A 16,717-nucleotide genomic window follows, 5' to 3' on the forward strand; every position below is an offset into this window, starting at 1 on the left:
TGTTGAAAAAGGGTTTATTCTTAGCTTACAGAAAGCTAAGGGGTTTGAAAGCATTCTAGTTCCTTACTAGCTCATCCTCCCCTAGCTGCTAAAATGGTAGAAGAAGGGCTTGGAAGACAATAGGAACACACCGAGGATAGCAGGTAGAGTACTACCAGTTGAAGCCTTTTCTGGACTTGGTCCCTATCAACATCAATATCTTAGTGTACTTCGATATCCTTCGCCTGAAAACACTAAAACTCAGCCTCTTAACTCATGCAGGCTATGGGTAATAATGAGTAAGTGGTAACCTGGTTTAAATTCAAGCTTTACCTTGCGATTCAACATTCCCCACATAAAGGTGTCTAGAGTCCCATTTGCAATAAGGTAGTGAATATTCACAGAACTGCACTGTCCAATCCGGTGAGCACGGTCTTCTGCTTGTTTTATGTGTCCAGGGTCCCAATACAACTCAGCAAATACAACATGAGTTGCAGCAGTAAATGTCAAACCCTAAGCAAAATAAAGAAACTGAGATGCAAATAAACTGAGAATTTAGCATAGAGCCATATATAATAAAGTCTTTTGAGTATGTTCAATGGACAAGAGAACACTGAAGGACTTAAAAACAAATGAGTCTTTCATTTTAAGCCGAATTAAGAAAATTTAATTCATGAAAGGCAAATGAAGACTGCTTACTGCAAGATAGCCAGGTGAACTACAAAGAACACATTTAAAAGGTACTTCAATATTTCAAAAGTCAGTTTAATGGATACATATATAAACAAAATCACTTTATCCTCTGATGAAGACTGGATTCACATTACCACTGGAAAATCTAATAAAATACATTATAAATGAGAATATAATTTCTAACACATGGTATCCATGGCAACTATGACAGCAATGACATCCTCTATTCATTTAATTCATACTGCTGTTCTAGAAAGCAAGAAAGTCATGTCTACAGTCACACTCTTTTCTTTCTATGGAATTTCTCATGTTGCATCCCAAAGACTCTGACATTTACTGACTTGTATCTTGATGTATAAAACACAACTGCATTTTTGTGCAATTGCATTTTATATCAGTTTGAAATAGTGTAACATTAAAAATATTAACTAAGTCTTGTTTTACAATTAATATATGAAATAATGCAAATCTCCTCAAACTAAAAATGTGTCCAAAAATGCATGACTTTAAAGTGGATAGGCCGAGCGAAACGTGGACCATAATTATGCTATTGCTACATAGTAGTAAGTGATATTAGGTGGTCAGCAGAAATACCTACTATACTTTCGAAGTGTCATCTAATCCAATCTATGCTGTTGTTCACGTGTACTGGAACTTCTATAAGTGACTTTTGTGACTGCTGTGCTGTTATTTTGATATGTTATTTTAACTTGAAATATTTTTATATCACATACCATCATACTAGCATTCATTAAATGGTGACACCAGTTCTCAAGCTGAAGATCAACTACTTTGGAACAGAACTTAGAAGTAATAAAAACATGGAGAGAGTCAAATAAACACCATGCTAAACTGTGCTGCTATTTAGGATATAAAATGCCACACATTGAGAGATAATGCAGAAAAATTAAGTAGTATTGATATTTAAAGATGGACACCTTTAAGTGTGTAAGAAGTATCATATGACCATACAAGAATCCACGTTGACATTGGCAGGATCAACGTCACACAAAGATGATACTAAATTGGACTTCCCTGGCAGTAAGTGATTAAAATTCCGTGCTTCCACTGCAGGGGCGTGGGTTTGATCCCTGGTCAGGGAACTAAGATCCCACCTGTGGTGCTGCATGGCCAAAAAAAAAAGATGCTACTAAGTTACAATGGAAGAGTCACAAACCTCCAAAACAAAGCTCTTTCTACAATACCTTCCTTTATTGCTATGAAGATATTAGTATTCAAGTATATGAGTTTTGAACTATACAAGGTCTTCAGGAATACAGCCTTGAATAAAATGTGAGTGCCTTGCAATATCTTAATTTCAGGAAGTCTTTTATCAGGTCACTCCAAGACTCTCCTGCAGCTTCCTCCTACTTATCTTCTCCTGAGCTATCAGTATTCCATTTCTACTTTTAAGCTCTTTTTGATGATATTCTCTATGGCTGAAATATTCTAACAGATATAAAACTAGATTACTGGAAATTTAATCCAACATGAGGAAAGTGTTGAGACAACCATCCTTTTGGCTAGAACTCCTAGTGAGTTAGTTCTAGAACTTCTTCATCCTCATGGATTCTCGCTATATATACAATTTTATATACATTAGTTAGCTGGGTAAAAGGAGAACTTTGGCCCTGGTCCAGATTCCAGAATCCACAGAAGCTGCCAGATATGCCATATAGCAGGTTGGATATTTAACAGCAATATGCTCAATTACTTTTCCCTATGTGAAATATCCTGGCTTAACGTTTACATCAAAATATTTTAGAATGTTAGTAGGAAAGACATCCAGAAGGATCCCCTCTTACACAGGGTGGCAGAGACTAATACCTATTCTTTTCTTATTCCTTTGTAATGTGACACCTGATGTTTAATATGACTAATTGGAATAACGGTTACTTTCTCCAACTTCCCTTGAAGTTAGTTGTGGCCCTGGGACTAACTGCAGGCCAGTGAGATACAGCATGCCTTTCTCCAGTCAACTGCCTGGATCGCAGATGTGATGGATAAGCTCTAGCAGCCCTCTTAGATGGAAACAACCTAAATGCCCATCGACAGACAAATGGATAAAGAAGGTGTGGTACATATATACAATGGACTATTACTCAGCCATAAAAAGGAATGAAATTGGGTCATTTGTAGAGACATGGATGGACCTAGAGACTGTCACAGAGAGTGAAGTAAGTCAGAAAGTGGAAAACGAATATCGTATATTAACGCATGTATGTGGAACTTAGAAAACGGTACAGATGAACCAGTCTGCAGGGCAGAAATTGAGACACACATGTAGAGAACAAACGTATGGACACCAAGGGGGGAAAGCCGCAGGGGGTGGGGATGGTGGTGTGATGAATTGGGCGATTGGGATTGACATGTATACACTGATGTGTATAAAATGGATGACAAATAAGAACCTGCTGTATAAAAAAAATTGAATTAAATTAAATTAAATTGAAAAAAAAAGAGATATCTGCTAGGAGTGGTAAAGCAGAAAACCAGAAGGGGCCTAAGTGCTAAGAAACTACCATGCTAGCCTTAGACTGCCTATATCAGAGAATAAAACTATGTGATTTAAGTCATTCTTAATTTGGGTTTTCATTTACTTACAGCCAAACCTAACTCTAAAGGACAAACCAAGGGCACTCTATGAAAAGTTCAGAAAGACAGAAGAGTTCTTTTCCCTCAGGCCACCTTGCCTCACAGACTCTGATGAAAACAACCAAGTCAGATAAGTGCTATAAAGAAAGGGATGAGAAAAGTCTATGCAAATTCAAAGGAAGGAAAAGATCATGGAAAAGTATTATAATCACACTAGCTATATTCTTTTAGGAAATTATCTCCTTGAACATTTAGGAAGCTTAGTCAGAGGTGTTGAGGTCTCCTTCTGTTACACTTTCTAGCACTCTCCAAAGTAGAATGAATATTTATCACATCAGATATAAAGTTATAGTTATGGTTAATCATCTTGACATTTTTATCATCTCAACAATTCATTATCAAATTCAGACCTGAAACTTCTTACCTGACCAGCAGCCTGAATGCTTAGAATAGCCACACGAGTCTCAGGATCCTTTTGAAACTGATTAACCAGGTGTATTCTTTCTGAAGATGGAACACTTCCATCAATCCTAATGTAACAAGTCTACCACCACCAACAAGGGAAATGGCAAAATTAGGACAAGCTCCTATGCATCCATCTTATTATACATATTTTACAGCTTATTTTTATGTTCACATAATAAAACAGAAAGTGGTGAAGATGACAGGTTAGTAAATGTTACATAAGAAGAATTTTTTTTTTTTTTACTAATATCATCGTACTCTATTTGTTGTTTGATAGACAGTTGTTTCCAGTTCTGGGGTATTGCAAACTGTGCTGCCGGGAATACCTTCACAGATGTCTCTGTCTCTTTGTGTTCCTGTGTCAGTTTATCTGAAGTATGTATTCAGGAGTAGAAGTCCTGGATCGATTTTAAATGTTATCCCTTCCAAGGCAGTCTCCCAACCAGATGATAGTGCCCAAAAAGTTGTTGCTAAGAAACAGCACAGAAGGCGTCCCCAATGGTGTTGACGATGAGCGGGAGTTGGTCTAGCTGGTGTCAGGACTTAATGAACCTCAGGTTCTTGATGTCTCATCACAGAAAGAATTCAGTGAGAGACAAAGTGATAGGCAAGAAGCGGATTTATTCAGAGAAACACACTCCCCAGACAGAGTGTGGGTCATCTCAGGAGGTGAGAAAGGCCAATACAAGAAGAATCTTAACCAGATTTCTTAATAGCTTCTTATAACAATTTTGTATTTTTAAATCTTTTAAGCTACTTGAGAGTGGGATCTATGTCTAGTTCATCTTCATACCATCAATGCCAGGTGTGATGCCACAGATATAACAGGAGCTCTATAATCATTACTGGATTAAGCTAATGTTGTTATCAGTAACATTCTATGTAAATTAATAAGCAAACTTTAAATCATGGATCAGACTAATTCTAAAGTAACAGGATCACTAATTCCAAAGTAAAAATAAAGTCAGACATGTGAGAAAAGAAAAAGAAGATTCTGCCCATGTATTAGGGATTCATGAAGAGTAGTCCGGAAATGTCGCAACATTAACTGGGAAAACATTTTTTTTAATGTACCATTTGAGTTCTCTTTTCTCGCATTATTAAACTTAAACGAAATATGTGACATGGTCATCTCCACTGAGGTAGGGAACCAAGACACCCAAATACATTTTTACAAAGTGAGGAAACATTAAATGATAAACTGAACAGTGCTATCTTTTAAGAACGATGTGAGTTGAGAAAAAGGAGCAATCAGTGTGTTAGAATAGCTAAAAAGAACTTATTACTCAACTTTGTAAAAACAAATATAAGCCCTGAATTTCAAATTGCCTCATTTTTATATGCACTTTTATGGAAAACGTTGCCTTAAATAGTTGAGACATACAAATACTCAGTTTTATAAGGGAATCATCAAGTTAATCATTAAATAGAATGCCCCTTATCAACTTTCTATGTCTTCACAAAACAGACATAAATTGACCAGTGATCCACTTAATATCCATCAAGGGAGATTACAGAATCTTCCGAGGATCTTTCTAAAGAAAACACATTGTCAGGCTAGGGAGAGTTTTACCTATGTTTTTAACTCTTAGTGACACTAAATGGGATTCTAAACATACCAGTAAAGTGGGAGTGGGAAGAGACACACTTAGAAAAGATTCCGGTAGTTTTAAGGTGTAATGAATCAGAATAAAAAATCTAACATTACTGTTCAATCATTTAAAATTTATTTCTAAGGCTAATTATCTCTTCCTCAGAGGGTGTTTCACAGATACAATATGATAATGATAAAGCATCTTTTAATATACAGCACTTTACTATATCATATTATCATATATCTTTCTATGAAGAAAACACTAGAATTACATCTTTGGTAATGTTAATGAACATATTAGCAAATGCTTGAATATGTATACAAAGTTTTAAAAAAATATGGCTTTATTCCTCCCTTTAAAATATCTACCTGCACAGGCAAGTGGTTCTGCTGCTACATGTATATTAAGCTCATATAATTTGTCAGGAACTTTCTCTGGCGGATTCAGAGCACCTCTGGAAGCCCTTAGCACATATGACACGTTTACACTGGATGTAATAAGGTTTACACTCTGAAAGAAAAAATGGCAGATGCTGTGGCCGATAGGGCTGTTGGAAAACAAGGTGGACGGAATAGAATGCAGTGAGGCCAGCAGGTTTGGTGGCGCTTACCTGGGCATATGTTTCAAACCCACCTACACTAAATCTTAATAATCATATTCTATAGAGTAGGCTGCCTGGAAGTTTAAAAGGTATGACTGCGGCTGGGCACTAAAATTGGCTGAAATCATTCTTTTCTCCCCTCAAAATCACCCACATTCTAAGGCCACCATGTTGGTAAACAAAAAATTTTAACTGCCTATACCAATCTCAAATGGTCCAGTAACAAAACCAGAATTCACATTATAGCCTATCAAGGCAGCATATTTTAATCAATCCAGATAATTTGATCAGTGGAAAATTATGACTGGTATAAAAGGGAAAACTTAATAGTATATTAGCAATACAACAGAAATATAATATTAGTATAACTGCAATAAAAATACATAATAATTTATAGATATAATACCATCCCATCATCTAAAGAAGGCAAAAAAGCTCAGTAATAAAACTACAATGGATGTTTAGTATATTAAAAACTGCATTCTAGGGCTTCCCTGGTGGCGCAGTAGTTGAGAGTCTGCCTGCCGATGCAGGGGACGCAGGTCTGTGCCCCGGTCTGGGAAGATCCCACATGCTGCGAAGTGGCTGGGCCCGTGAGCCATAGCTGCTGAGCCTGCGCGTCTGGAGCCTGTGCTCCGCAACGGGAGAGGCCACAACAGTGAGAGGCCCATGTACCGAAAAAACAAAACAAAAACCAAAAAAAACCCCTGCATTCTAAGAAGTACTTTATAGAATTATGGTAACATACCTTGTTTTCTATGACGGCTTCTGTGCAAGCTTGGAGCATGCTTAAATGATGTGCAAAAACCAGAAATTTAAGCGAATCATTCTGAAGCATCATCTTAATATAATCCTTTACAGCACCTGCCTAAATATTAAAAGTTAAACATTATTAATGTCATAAAAATGTTTATTAAAAAATCATGTCATTTTCTTTAATAAAGCAAGAAAAACTTGGAAAATCAGTAAGTTTCTATGAACTTTTAATTGTTTTGTTCTCTAGGTAGCCTAAAATAGAAGCCCACAAGTAAAGGAGCACATGGAAGAAGAGGGACAAGAGAGGGAAAAAAACTGAGAAGTAAAACAAGAGCAAGATAAGAATTAGATTTTAAAAAACAAGACAGGGAAAGAGTCTCAAAGGAAAGTAGGTAGTCAAGTTGGCTGTGGCCAGGAAGGGGTTGGTGCTTTTGTTTAGAAAGTAATTTTCAAAAAAAAGCTCATATAGGCACTTTCCTGGTGGTCCAGTGGGTAGGGCTCCGCCCTCCCAATGCAGGGGGCCTGGGTTCAATCCCTGGTCAGGGAACTAGATCCCACATGCATACTGCAACTAAGAAGTCTGCATGCCGCAACTAAGAGCCTGCATGCTGCAACTAAAGATCCCGCATGCTGCAAGGAAGATCCCACATGTCGCAATGAAAACCTAGTACAAAAAAAAAAAAAAACCTAGTACAGTCAAGATAAATAAATAAATATTTTTTTAAAAAGGGCTCATATAGAAGACTAAGTGGAATAGAGTGAAGGAGAAAATGGAAGATAAAAAGTCAAATGACATTTTTTGGTGTGTGGGAAAGACTGAAAAAGTAAGAAAGCTGGGCTGAAGTTTAAAGATTATGAAAAGTTGGGCTATTCATTTTTTTAAACTAAGAAACTTAGGTATGTTTACAAATAGGTTGTTGAAGGTGCAGAAAGGCTAAGAGAAATGGAAAATGAGGGGAATCTAGCTTGCCTCTAGGATGGAGAAGTTCTCAGAAGAGGCTGGAGTAATGCGATTAAGAGCACAAGAGAGAACAGGGAGGAATACAAAAAAATTGTGAGGTAGAAGGGAGAAAATCAAACAAGTTCATACTGAATAGGGTTTTCTTAGTTAACTTGAGGCCAGGTTACCAATTAAGAGTAAGAAATCAATATGAGATGAATTAAATAGGAGTTAAATTTAAAGTGGATAGCATGAATTAAATTTAAAACATGAATATAGTGTCTCTTAACTGTGAAAAACTAGTTAGACATTTTGGGAAAAGATAGCAGGCTGAATATATTTAACCTCCACTCCTTCTCAGTGCTATATTTAAATGACAGAAAAATGTATAGAGAAAAAGAAAATTGGAGACAGATCAATAGCAACAAAACTTTGGAAGCTAAAAAGTAGACAGATGCCTGGTAACTGATTAGCCAACCTGACAGTTCTTAAGCTGCCAGTACGGAGTGTTGAGAAGTACCTGATTTAAAATGGAGTGATCTGAAAGTGATCAGGAAATGTCACCTCTGGAAGTGAGGATGGGGGTGTGGCTAAAACAGGAGGATTGTTTGAAAGATTGTTTAAGTAGCTGAATATGTGCAACACTGATCCATATCCTTTCTCTACGTAGTCCACATAATAGATGACTTTCCAATCCATCCTGGCAGAAAACTATAGACTTATTTTCTGGAAAGGGCAAAATAGAGGGTATCTAGATGGAGGAATCCTACATTGATGGTAGGTCATCCTGCAAAAATCATGGGAATTAAATGAAAGTTACATAATAAAGGCTGAGATCTATCCCTCCCCCTCCCCCTTCTTATCCCCAAGGGTTCCAAAACAGACAAACAGGCTTATGTCCTCTAGGCAGGGAGCAGAATCACATAAAATGATCCTTTTCTAGAATATCTGACCAAAGACAAAAGACTAAAGATATTGATATTGGGGTTCCTCAACAAGACATCCCAATCAGATCACTTTTTATTGAAGGCCATAGTTTACAAGACATATCCACAAAGAGCTTCTAGTCAGCATTTAATGTCTTACTTGTAAATATAAGCAAACAACCAAGGATCACCAGACATTTATGGAAAGCAACCTATATGAACAGATAAACTATGCAGAGAGAGGAAAAAAACTAGAAGAGATTACATTTATAAAACAAGAACAGGATGCTACAAAAAAGGGAAGAGTTGGGGGGGTGGGGGAGTACTCTTGAAGAGTAAAAATATAGTAGCAGAAATTAAAAATGCACTGGTTACTAAGCTAAGAAAATCTTCCAGGAAGTAGATGGAAAAAAATACAGAAAATATAAAATATAAGAAAATTATAGAACCAGGCCATGAGGGCAATATATGAAAAATAAAAGTTCCAGAAAACAATACAGAAAAAAAGGAAATAATAAAAAAATTAAGAATATTGTATAGAACTTAAAGCTGTAAGTTTCCAAAATGGAAACTATAAAATGCCCACTGAAGATCCTTCACAATGGATGAAGATGGATCCAGAGCGAGGCCCATCATCATGAAATTTTAGAACACTGGGAACAAACAAACGATTCTCTAAGCTTCCAGAAAGGGGAAGAATAGATTTCACGAACAAAACAAAATAAAAAATTTGAATTGCATTGGATATCTCAACATCAATAATGAAAATTTTGAGAGAAAGTGATTTCTAACTAACAATTTATGTCCAGCCAAATTAAAAATCAGATATAAAAGTAGAACAAAGGCATTTTCAAACAGGCAGGGGTTTCAAGCAATTTACCTCCAATATACGCTTTCTTGGGAGGCTACTAGAGAATGTGGTCCAGCCAAACAATGGAGTAAACAAATAAAGAAAGTAATAAATATGTAAAAAAAGAGGTAATTCAGCACACAGGAGAAATAAAGAAAAACCCCTGGATGAGAGCTCTGCAACAGATCCAAAGAGCAATGGTCCAGACTGCAGCTGATCAAATGCTGCAGGGAAGATTTGTTTAAGAAGATAAAATTAATGCAATTCTAATGCTTAAAGGTACTGAGAGAAGACTGAACGACTAAGGTAAAGTTTGAGGATGAATTAGTGAAAATGAGTTGTAAAAGAAAAAAGAAAATCTCCATAGTATATCGATAGTATATTACATGGTTCATCTGTAAATATTATAAACATGGCTCTAATAATATACATGGTGAATAGTGATCAAGCCAAAATTAGTATATATTTCTATAAAATTAGTAAAACTGTATCTCTTCAACTCTTTCTATTGATAGATTGATCTGTCAATTTATCAATCTACCTACCTCCCTACCTATCACTTTGTTAGAAGAATGGGAATAGGGGAAAGGTCTGGGTGTGAGGGTGGGGCTGAGGGGTGAAAGAGCTAAAATTGTATCTTCCATATTGGGAAGCCAATAGATGACAGCTCAAATTACAAAGCAAGCAGTAATACACACCAAGAAGCAAGATAAACACATTGCTGAGGGATTTGAAGTAAATCCCCAAAAAATCAGCTCAAAGAAAAGAAAGTGGTTGCCTCTGGGGAATAAGTTTAGGGGACCATTATTTTTTGAAATGTCTATTGCTTCTCGTTAAATTATGATCATATGTAGCTTTGATAATAACTAAAAAAATTTTTAAACGGGGGTATTTTGAAATTGAAAAATACCTATTTAAAATTCATGCATATGACTATGAAGTCACAAGATTGATTCTGCAAGCTAAATTTTGTATGTCTAAGTTTTCTAAACAATAAAAATTCACACAATGAGACTGGAGGCTGTTAAGAACTTTAGCCTTGGACTTCAGTGCCTCAGAAAGTGGAAATGAAGCCCTCTCAAAATAAGGAGCTATAAATTCCAGATATGTTGCCATGGTAACTGAACCACTTTAATAAACTGCATGTTTGCCTAAAGAGCTATATTTACTGTGATAAGCCTTTCAAAAAGTACATATCAAGTTGGAGTATTTTTAAGGTGCATTCATTTACCAGCCACTGCAGACTTACAAACTATATAATCACTGTACCCCTAGTCTCAGATGCATTCCCCACCTCTTCACAAGCAAGCTGTTTCTGCCAGTCTCCTCCACTAACATCAAACCCTCCTCAGTACAACCAGAAACTGCTCATGCCAAAGCTCAAGCCCCCACTCCCTATTCCTTCCAATCACAGGTTCAGAAAGGCTTATGGTTACTATTAACATAAAGTTCAATTATATAAAGTTCAATGGCCTGAACAGTCTCTCGGGACTAACCTGTTAACTTAACCATCATTGTGACATTGCTTCCTAGGAGAGAATGTGTTTGGAGAACCAAAACATCTACGTAACAAAGGAACTTCGGGATTCTCTTAGGTTCTTAGGTTGGGGACTGCACAGGTTTGCATTTTAAAATTAACTATACATGCATTTCCCCTGGTCTGATTCTATTCTAAATAAAACAGTCACTGCATTGTCATATTTTAAGGTATCTGAGCAGAAATTTGCTTTTAAAGTATCTTAAGTGCATATTATATAGGAATGGCAGGTTCTGTCAATGGTCAGCATTTTGATTATACTGGTTCAGGTTTTGTAGAAGCTGCCATGTTCACAATTCCATCTTATTTTACTGAAATTGGTCTGTTAGTACTGTGTCTGTGAGTCAAAGTTCTAATTTAAATAATTAATGAAGACTACACACTTCATCTCATTTAAAGAAATGCAGAAATAAAGAGAATATGTTGTACAATTTATTTCTACATTTTTTTTTCAGTGAATAGGTGTACATCACATTTTGAAGTAAAAGTAGTTAAAGAAAAACCTACATTGCATTAAAGACCTGATGAAAGGTACTTTACGTTGTCAGCCTTTAATCATAAAATAAGACGGAGAAAGAGTGAAAAAAGAAAACAACACCCAACTGGAGCTGTGACAAAGACTTATCCTTGACTGAACTTCAGTTATGCTTCTCTGAGCCCTGTTTTTGACTAGGCCTCAACTTTGGCCTTCTGTCTTGCCCTTGCCAGGCCCAGTCTTCACAAGAATCCTGCCAAGTCAGTTTATCAAGAATGCTTCCACACTTGACACCTGATCGACTCTTGGTATCTGATCAAGTTCCTCATCCCCACTTTTGATAGCTAATTCCTTCGCCTTCTTTTAGCAAGAAACCTGTTTTGGCCTTGGTTTCAAACTGACAAGTGCAGACAACCCCGCAGCAAAGGAGCTCTAGAATCACCGGTTATCCAAGTAGGAGACTGAGCGACCAAAGAAACCATAAATGATTTAATGAGCCATTCATAGTTTCACTGTACCAGCCTGCGTACTTAGACATGCATAGTTTAATCTTCCAGACAAGCACATGCTGCTGGCAGGAGCAACCAGTTTAGCAAGAATCCCCCTACCCTTGATGTCTCCTCTTAGTAATTTTCCATCCACCAACCTCTTGATCCTGCTTGTTGGCTATAAATCCCCACCTCTCCCTGTGTTCAGCGATGAGTGATCTCTCTCCTCAACTGCAGTAGAGTTGACTCCAAGTCTTCCTTACTGTTTTAACAAGGATCAGAAAAGAAGCTTCTCCTTAAGTTTTGAAGTCCTCAGGCCCCAGACTAAATGGCAGTTCTGTTTAGATATCTGGTGGGCACATACTTTAAGGACAACTCTTTAAGCCCTTATTAGTCAACAAGAGGTGAATTGTGATAGGTCTAAGCAAGCCTAGCACTTTCATTCCCCCTACAAGTGATTCTGACTAGTAAGAAACATGGGAAGTTTGCTGGAGGTTTCCAAAAAATCCTAACTGACAAAAGGGACATTATGGAAAGCTCTTCCTTGCTTTGGACATATGGCCTGCACTTGATACCAGGAATTGCAGCGGTCACCCTGAGGCTACTATGGAGGCTATTGATGAAAGCATTGAATAGCCTTTAGTATATTCAGAGTTGTACATCCTTCACCACAATTTCAGAATATCTTCATTACCCCGAACAAAATCTTTAATCTCTTAGCAATCACCCCACCCCCACTGCAGGTCCCTGGATCACCCCTAGCTGTAGGCAAACACTAATCTATTTTCTATATCTATGGACTGGACTATTTTTTTTTTTAATATATTTATTTATTTATTTTTGGCTGCATTGGGTCTTCGTTGCTGCCCGCGGGCTTTTCTCTAGTTGTCGCAAGCGGGGGCTACTCTTCGTTGTGGTGCGCGGGCTTCTCATTGCAGTGGCTTCTCTTGTTGTGGAGCACAGGCTCTAGGTGCGTGGGTTTCAGTAGTTGCAGAACATAGGCTCAGCAGTTGTGGCTTGCAGGCTCTAAAGCACAGGCTCAGCAGTTATGGCGCACGGGCTTAGCTGCTCTGCAGCATGTGGGATCTTCCCGGACCAGGGCTCAAACCCATGTCCCCTGCAGTGGCAGGCGGACTCTCAACCACTGCGCCACCAGGGAAGCCCGACTGGACTATTTTGACATTTAATATAAGTGGAATCACATAATATGTGGTCTTGTGTGATTGGTTTCTTTATTAGCATAATGTTTTAATCCACATTGTAGCATTTTTCAGTGTTTAATTTCTTTTTTTTATTGCCAAATAACATTCCATTGTGTGGACATACCACATTTTATTTGTCCATTCATCAGTTGATATCCTCTCTGCCTCTTTTATTTTTATAATTTATTTATTTTATTTTATTTATTTTTGGCTGTGTTGGGTCTTTGTTGCTGCACGCGGGCTTCCTCTAGCTGCGGCAAGTGGGGGTTACTCTTCGTTGCGGTGCATGTGGTTCTCATTGTGGTGGCTTATCTTGTTGTGGAGCATGGGCTCTAGGCACCTGGGCTTCAGCAGTTGTGGCACACAGGTTCAGTAGTTGTGGCTAGTGGGCTGTAGAGCGCAGGCTCAGTAGTTGTGGCACACAGGCTTAGTTGCTCCACAGATGTGGGATCTTCCTGGACCAAGGATCCAACCCGTGTCCCCTGCATTGGCAGGTGGATTCTTAACCACTGCACCACCAGGGAAGTCCCACCTCTCTTGCTTTTATTCACTTATCTATTTCACCTTATAGTGTTTCTTACTAATTTATTTCTGATAACTTACCTTCTATCCTTTAAAATGATCTTAAATGAGGAAAGGAAAGTAACAAGTAAAAGAGAACATGCATTGCTTATTCACCTCCCTCCTTGCCCTGCAGACCATCACAACGAAAGGCTAGCAATTTGTCTTCTGCTATCCCTTTCCCCCTGCCAATGGTTCTTAATTTAGAAACCATTCCATCAACCTGAAAAAATATTTTCAAATCTGGTAGAAGACAGCCTTCAGGGGAAAATGGTCATTCTATACTCTATCAGTGTTCTGGACATTCTTACAGAGCCCCATGCCAAAATTTCCCCATAGAAAACTTCCAAAAATAGTTTGGGTGAACTATTAGAAGCATGATTTTCTTATCTCTAGGCATGCTTATGAATCCATCTGTAAATAGAAATCTAACACTTCTAATACATCTAATCTTTTGACACTGGCCCAGTTTTGCAAGCAGCCCATTTTACACTGAGAAACAGAAGGGCTATGATACCGTATGTAAGAAGAGAGTAACCCCAATTTAATACCTTAGCCAACACAATTTTACAAAAGAACCTGAGATCCTAAACCTTTCCATAAAACTTTTTGGAACAAGATATAATAAAGCAATTGTTCTACCTAATCATCCTATCTAATCTATTTATCTGGCAAGGATGGATGAGAGAGAACATTCCCATGAATAACCTACTCCATTGGGTTAACCAAATTTAGACAAAGTTAGAAAGTAAAGGCAATAGTATTAGGAACTTAACTTTCTTCATAAAGGCTGATTTCATGTGAATTTGATCATAAAAGGCATTGATCAAAAGAGCTAATCTAATTCTTTAAAAACTGAATCAATTTTGAGAAACATTCTCAATTTCTTTCTAAATTCCATCCATCGATCATGTCAATAAGGTTATCAACTTTGTACAACTGAAGTTAAGCATGAATAAATCTTCTTTGGGTGTTTAAAATGATAACATACAGAATGTATAGACTTCTAAATTCTATATCTTCTTTCTCTATGCCTGTACAGGGATGCTAAAAAATCACTAATAGGGAAACAGGAGTCACCATAAACCCATGGTCACCGACAAATATTAAATATTCTGCTATCCTAGTGGAATGATGGGTAAGTGCACGTACTCTGTAGCCAAACTGTCTATGTTCAAATCCTGCCTCCGTCATTTACAATCTAAGGGTCCCTGAGCAAGTCACTTAAACTCTGTGCCTTGTTTCCCCAACGTATAAAAGGGGGTAAAAATTACTTACTACCTTTAGAGTGGTAAGAATTAAATGAGTTAGTGCATAAAATATGCTTGGAACAGTTGGCACGTGGTAACACTGTAAAAGTGTTAGCTCTTATTATTACTATATTCCTCCAGTAAACTGCAAAAACAATTTCAACTTTTGCCACTTTCTTCGAAATCAGAACCTATGCCTCTTAGCTCTCAAACTTCCCACTGCCCAGAGAAGACAGAACTCATCACGTGAGAATTCTGTTACCTTTCCTTACTTTTACTCATCGTCACTTCCTTTCCTTTTGTACAAGAGAGGTATTTCTTCTCTTCTCTAAGGCAAATCCCTCCACCTGTGATCCAGACTTAACCATTCCTGCCATCCCAAAAACCTAAACCACTCTTCCTTCTCAAGTGGATATTTCCACATCTTTACTAAAGCCTTCCTCCATTCCACATAGCCACGTAGCTAACATACCAACTCCTTCCTGCTCTAAAATGATAATATCATTGTTTTATTTGCCCTTTATTATTACTGACCATCTCCTTACTAATAAACAGGGGCCTACAGTGCCCGGTTCAGAGCCAGACACCCTTTCCTAAACAAAACAATTGGCTCAGGAAGAGGCACCCTAGTCTCACGACATCCCAGTCCCTGTGTGGCAGGAACATTGCAGTGACCTCATTATACCTCACTGCATATTATAAGTAGGATTCTACTTGTTTAAGCGGCTGAGGCAACACAGCAAACAGAAAATGTGCTTTGTGTTTAAAGCAATTTGCCTGTGCAAAGTTTTTAAGGCACTAAGAAATGCTGCCATCCCCACAGTGACAGGAAATTTAAAATTATGGGTTGACTTAATCACTTTCATAGAAAAATAACTGGCATTTCTCTTAAAATGGTTTTCTCTAAAAATGAGACATTGTTACAAAGTACCAGAAAATAACCGAGAGTTCACATACAGCTTACATCTGTTTTTTTCTAGGAGAGTATTAGGCTGATCCTAAATCTAAAGAATCTGTTCAAGACTTGTGGTTGCCAAGAGGAAGGGAGGGGATGGGGGAAGGATGGATTGGGAGTTTCAGACTAGCAGATGTAAACTATTATTGTAGAATGGATAAACAACAAGTTCCTACTGTGTAGCACAGGAAACTATATTCAATATTCTGTGACAAACCATAATAGAAAAGAATATAAAAAAGAATGTATACATATATAACTGAATCATTGTGCTGTACAGCAGAAACTAAAACAACATTGTCAATCAACTATACTTCAACTGAAAAAAAAAGAATCTGTTCATTTTCATCTATTATATTTTCAACAAATATTACAGAGAAATAAAAATAATGTTATAGAGGAAGAAAAGTAATTATACTTATCTGAGATCTTTCAGTAACTGACTTTGTACTAGTAATTTATTATTTTACGGTCTTTTCCTTTGTTTAGTGTTTATCATTATCATTTACTGCTTACCATTATCATTATTAAATTTCTTATTAAGAAATATCTGAAAAAGAGATCTCAGTAATGTAAAAACAAACATACTTAAAACTTATATAGCCTTTATCCCCCTAAGAAGTACAAGTACTTAATCTCAAAAGGCAGAACAGGATAAATGTTTATACAGCACATGGATGACATGTCAACACCATTACATAGTATCACATTGTATACATGAAAAATTATCAGATTAATATGACCTAATTTGCTGACATGACCTAATTTGAAACATTGGTACTGTATTCCCATCTGCTAAGACATTGCAGGACATAAGAAAAAGAGAAAAGATGAGAGCAGACAAAGAAA

General features: G+C 37.2%; 1 protein-coding gene across 2 annotated transcripts in view; it reads right to left on the reverse strand.

The window, feature by feature from the left end:
- ZRANB3 (zinc finger RANBP2-type containing 3) overlaps window positions 1–16,717 on the reverse strand; it is a 237,638-nt gene that overhangs the window by 42,356 nt on the left and 178,565 nt on the right. For both annotated transcript variants that reach the window (XM_065880766.1, XM_065880765.1), the window contains exons 8-10: window positions 6,677–6,796; window positions 3,692–3,811; window positions 313–492 (exon numbers count right to left, since the gene is read on the reverse strand). In XM_065880766.1, coding sequence (XP_065736838.1) covers window positions 313–492; window positions 3,692–3,811; window positions 6,677–6,796 — 420 coding nt within the window. The remainder of the gene's footprint in view (window positions 1–312; window positions 493–3,691; window positions 3,812–6,676; window positions 6,797–16,717) is intronic.

Source organism: Phocoena phocoena, chromosome 7, assembly GCF_963924675.1.
Source record: "Phocoena phocoena chromosome 7, mPhoPho1.1, whole genome shotgun sequence".
In the NCBI taxonomy this organism is placed as follows: Eukaryota; Metazoa; Chordata; class Mammalia; order Artiodactyla; family Phocoenidae; genus Phocoena; species Phocoena phocoena.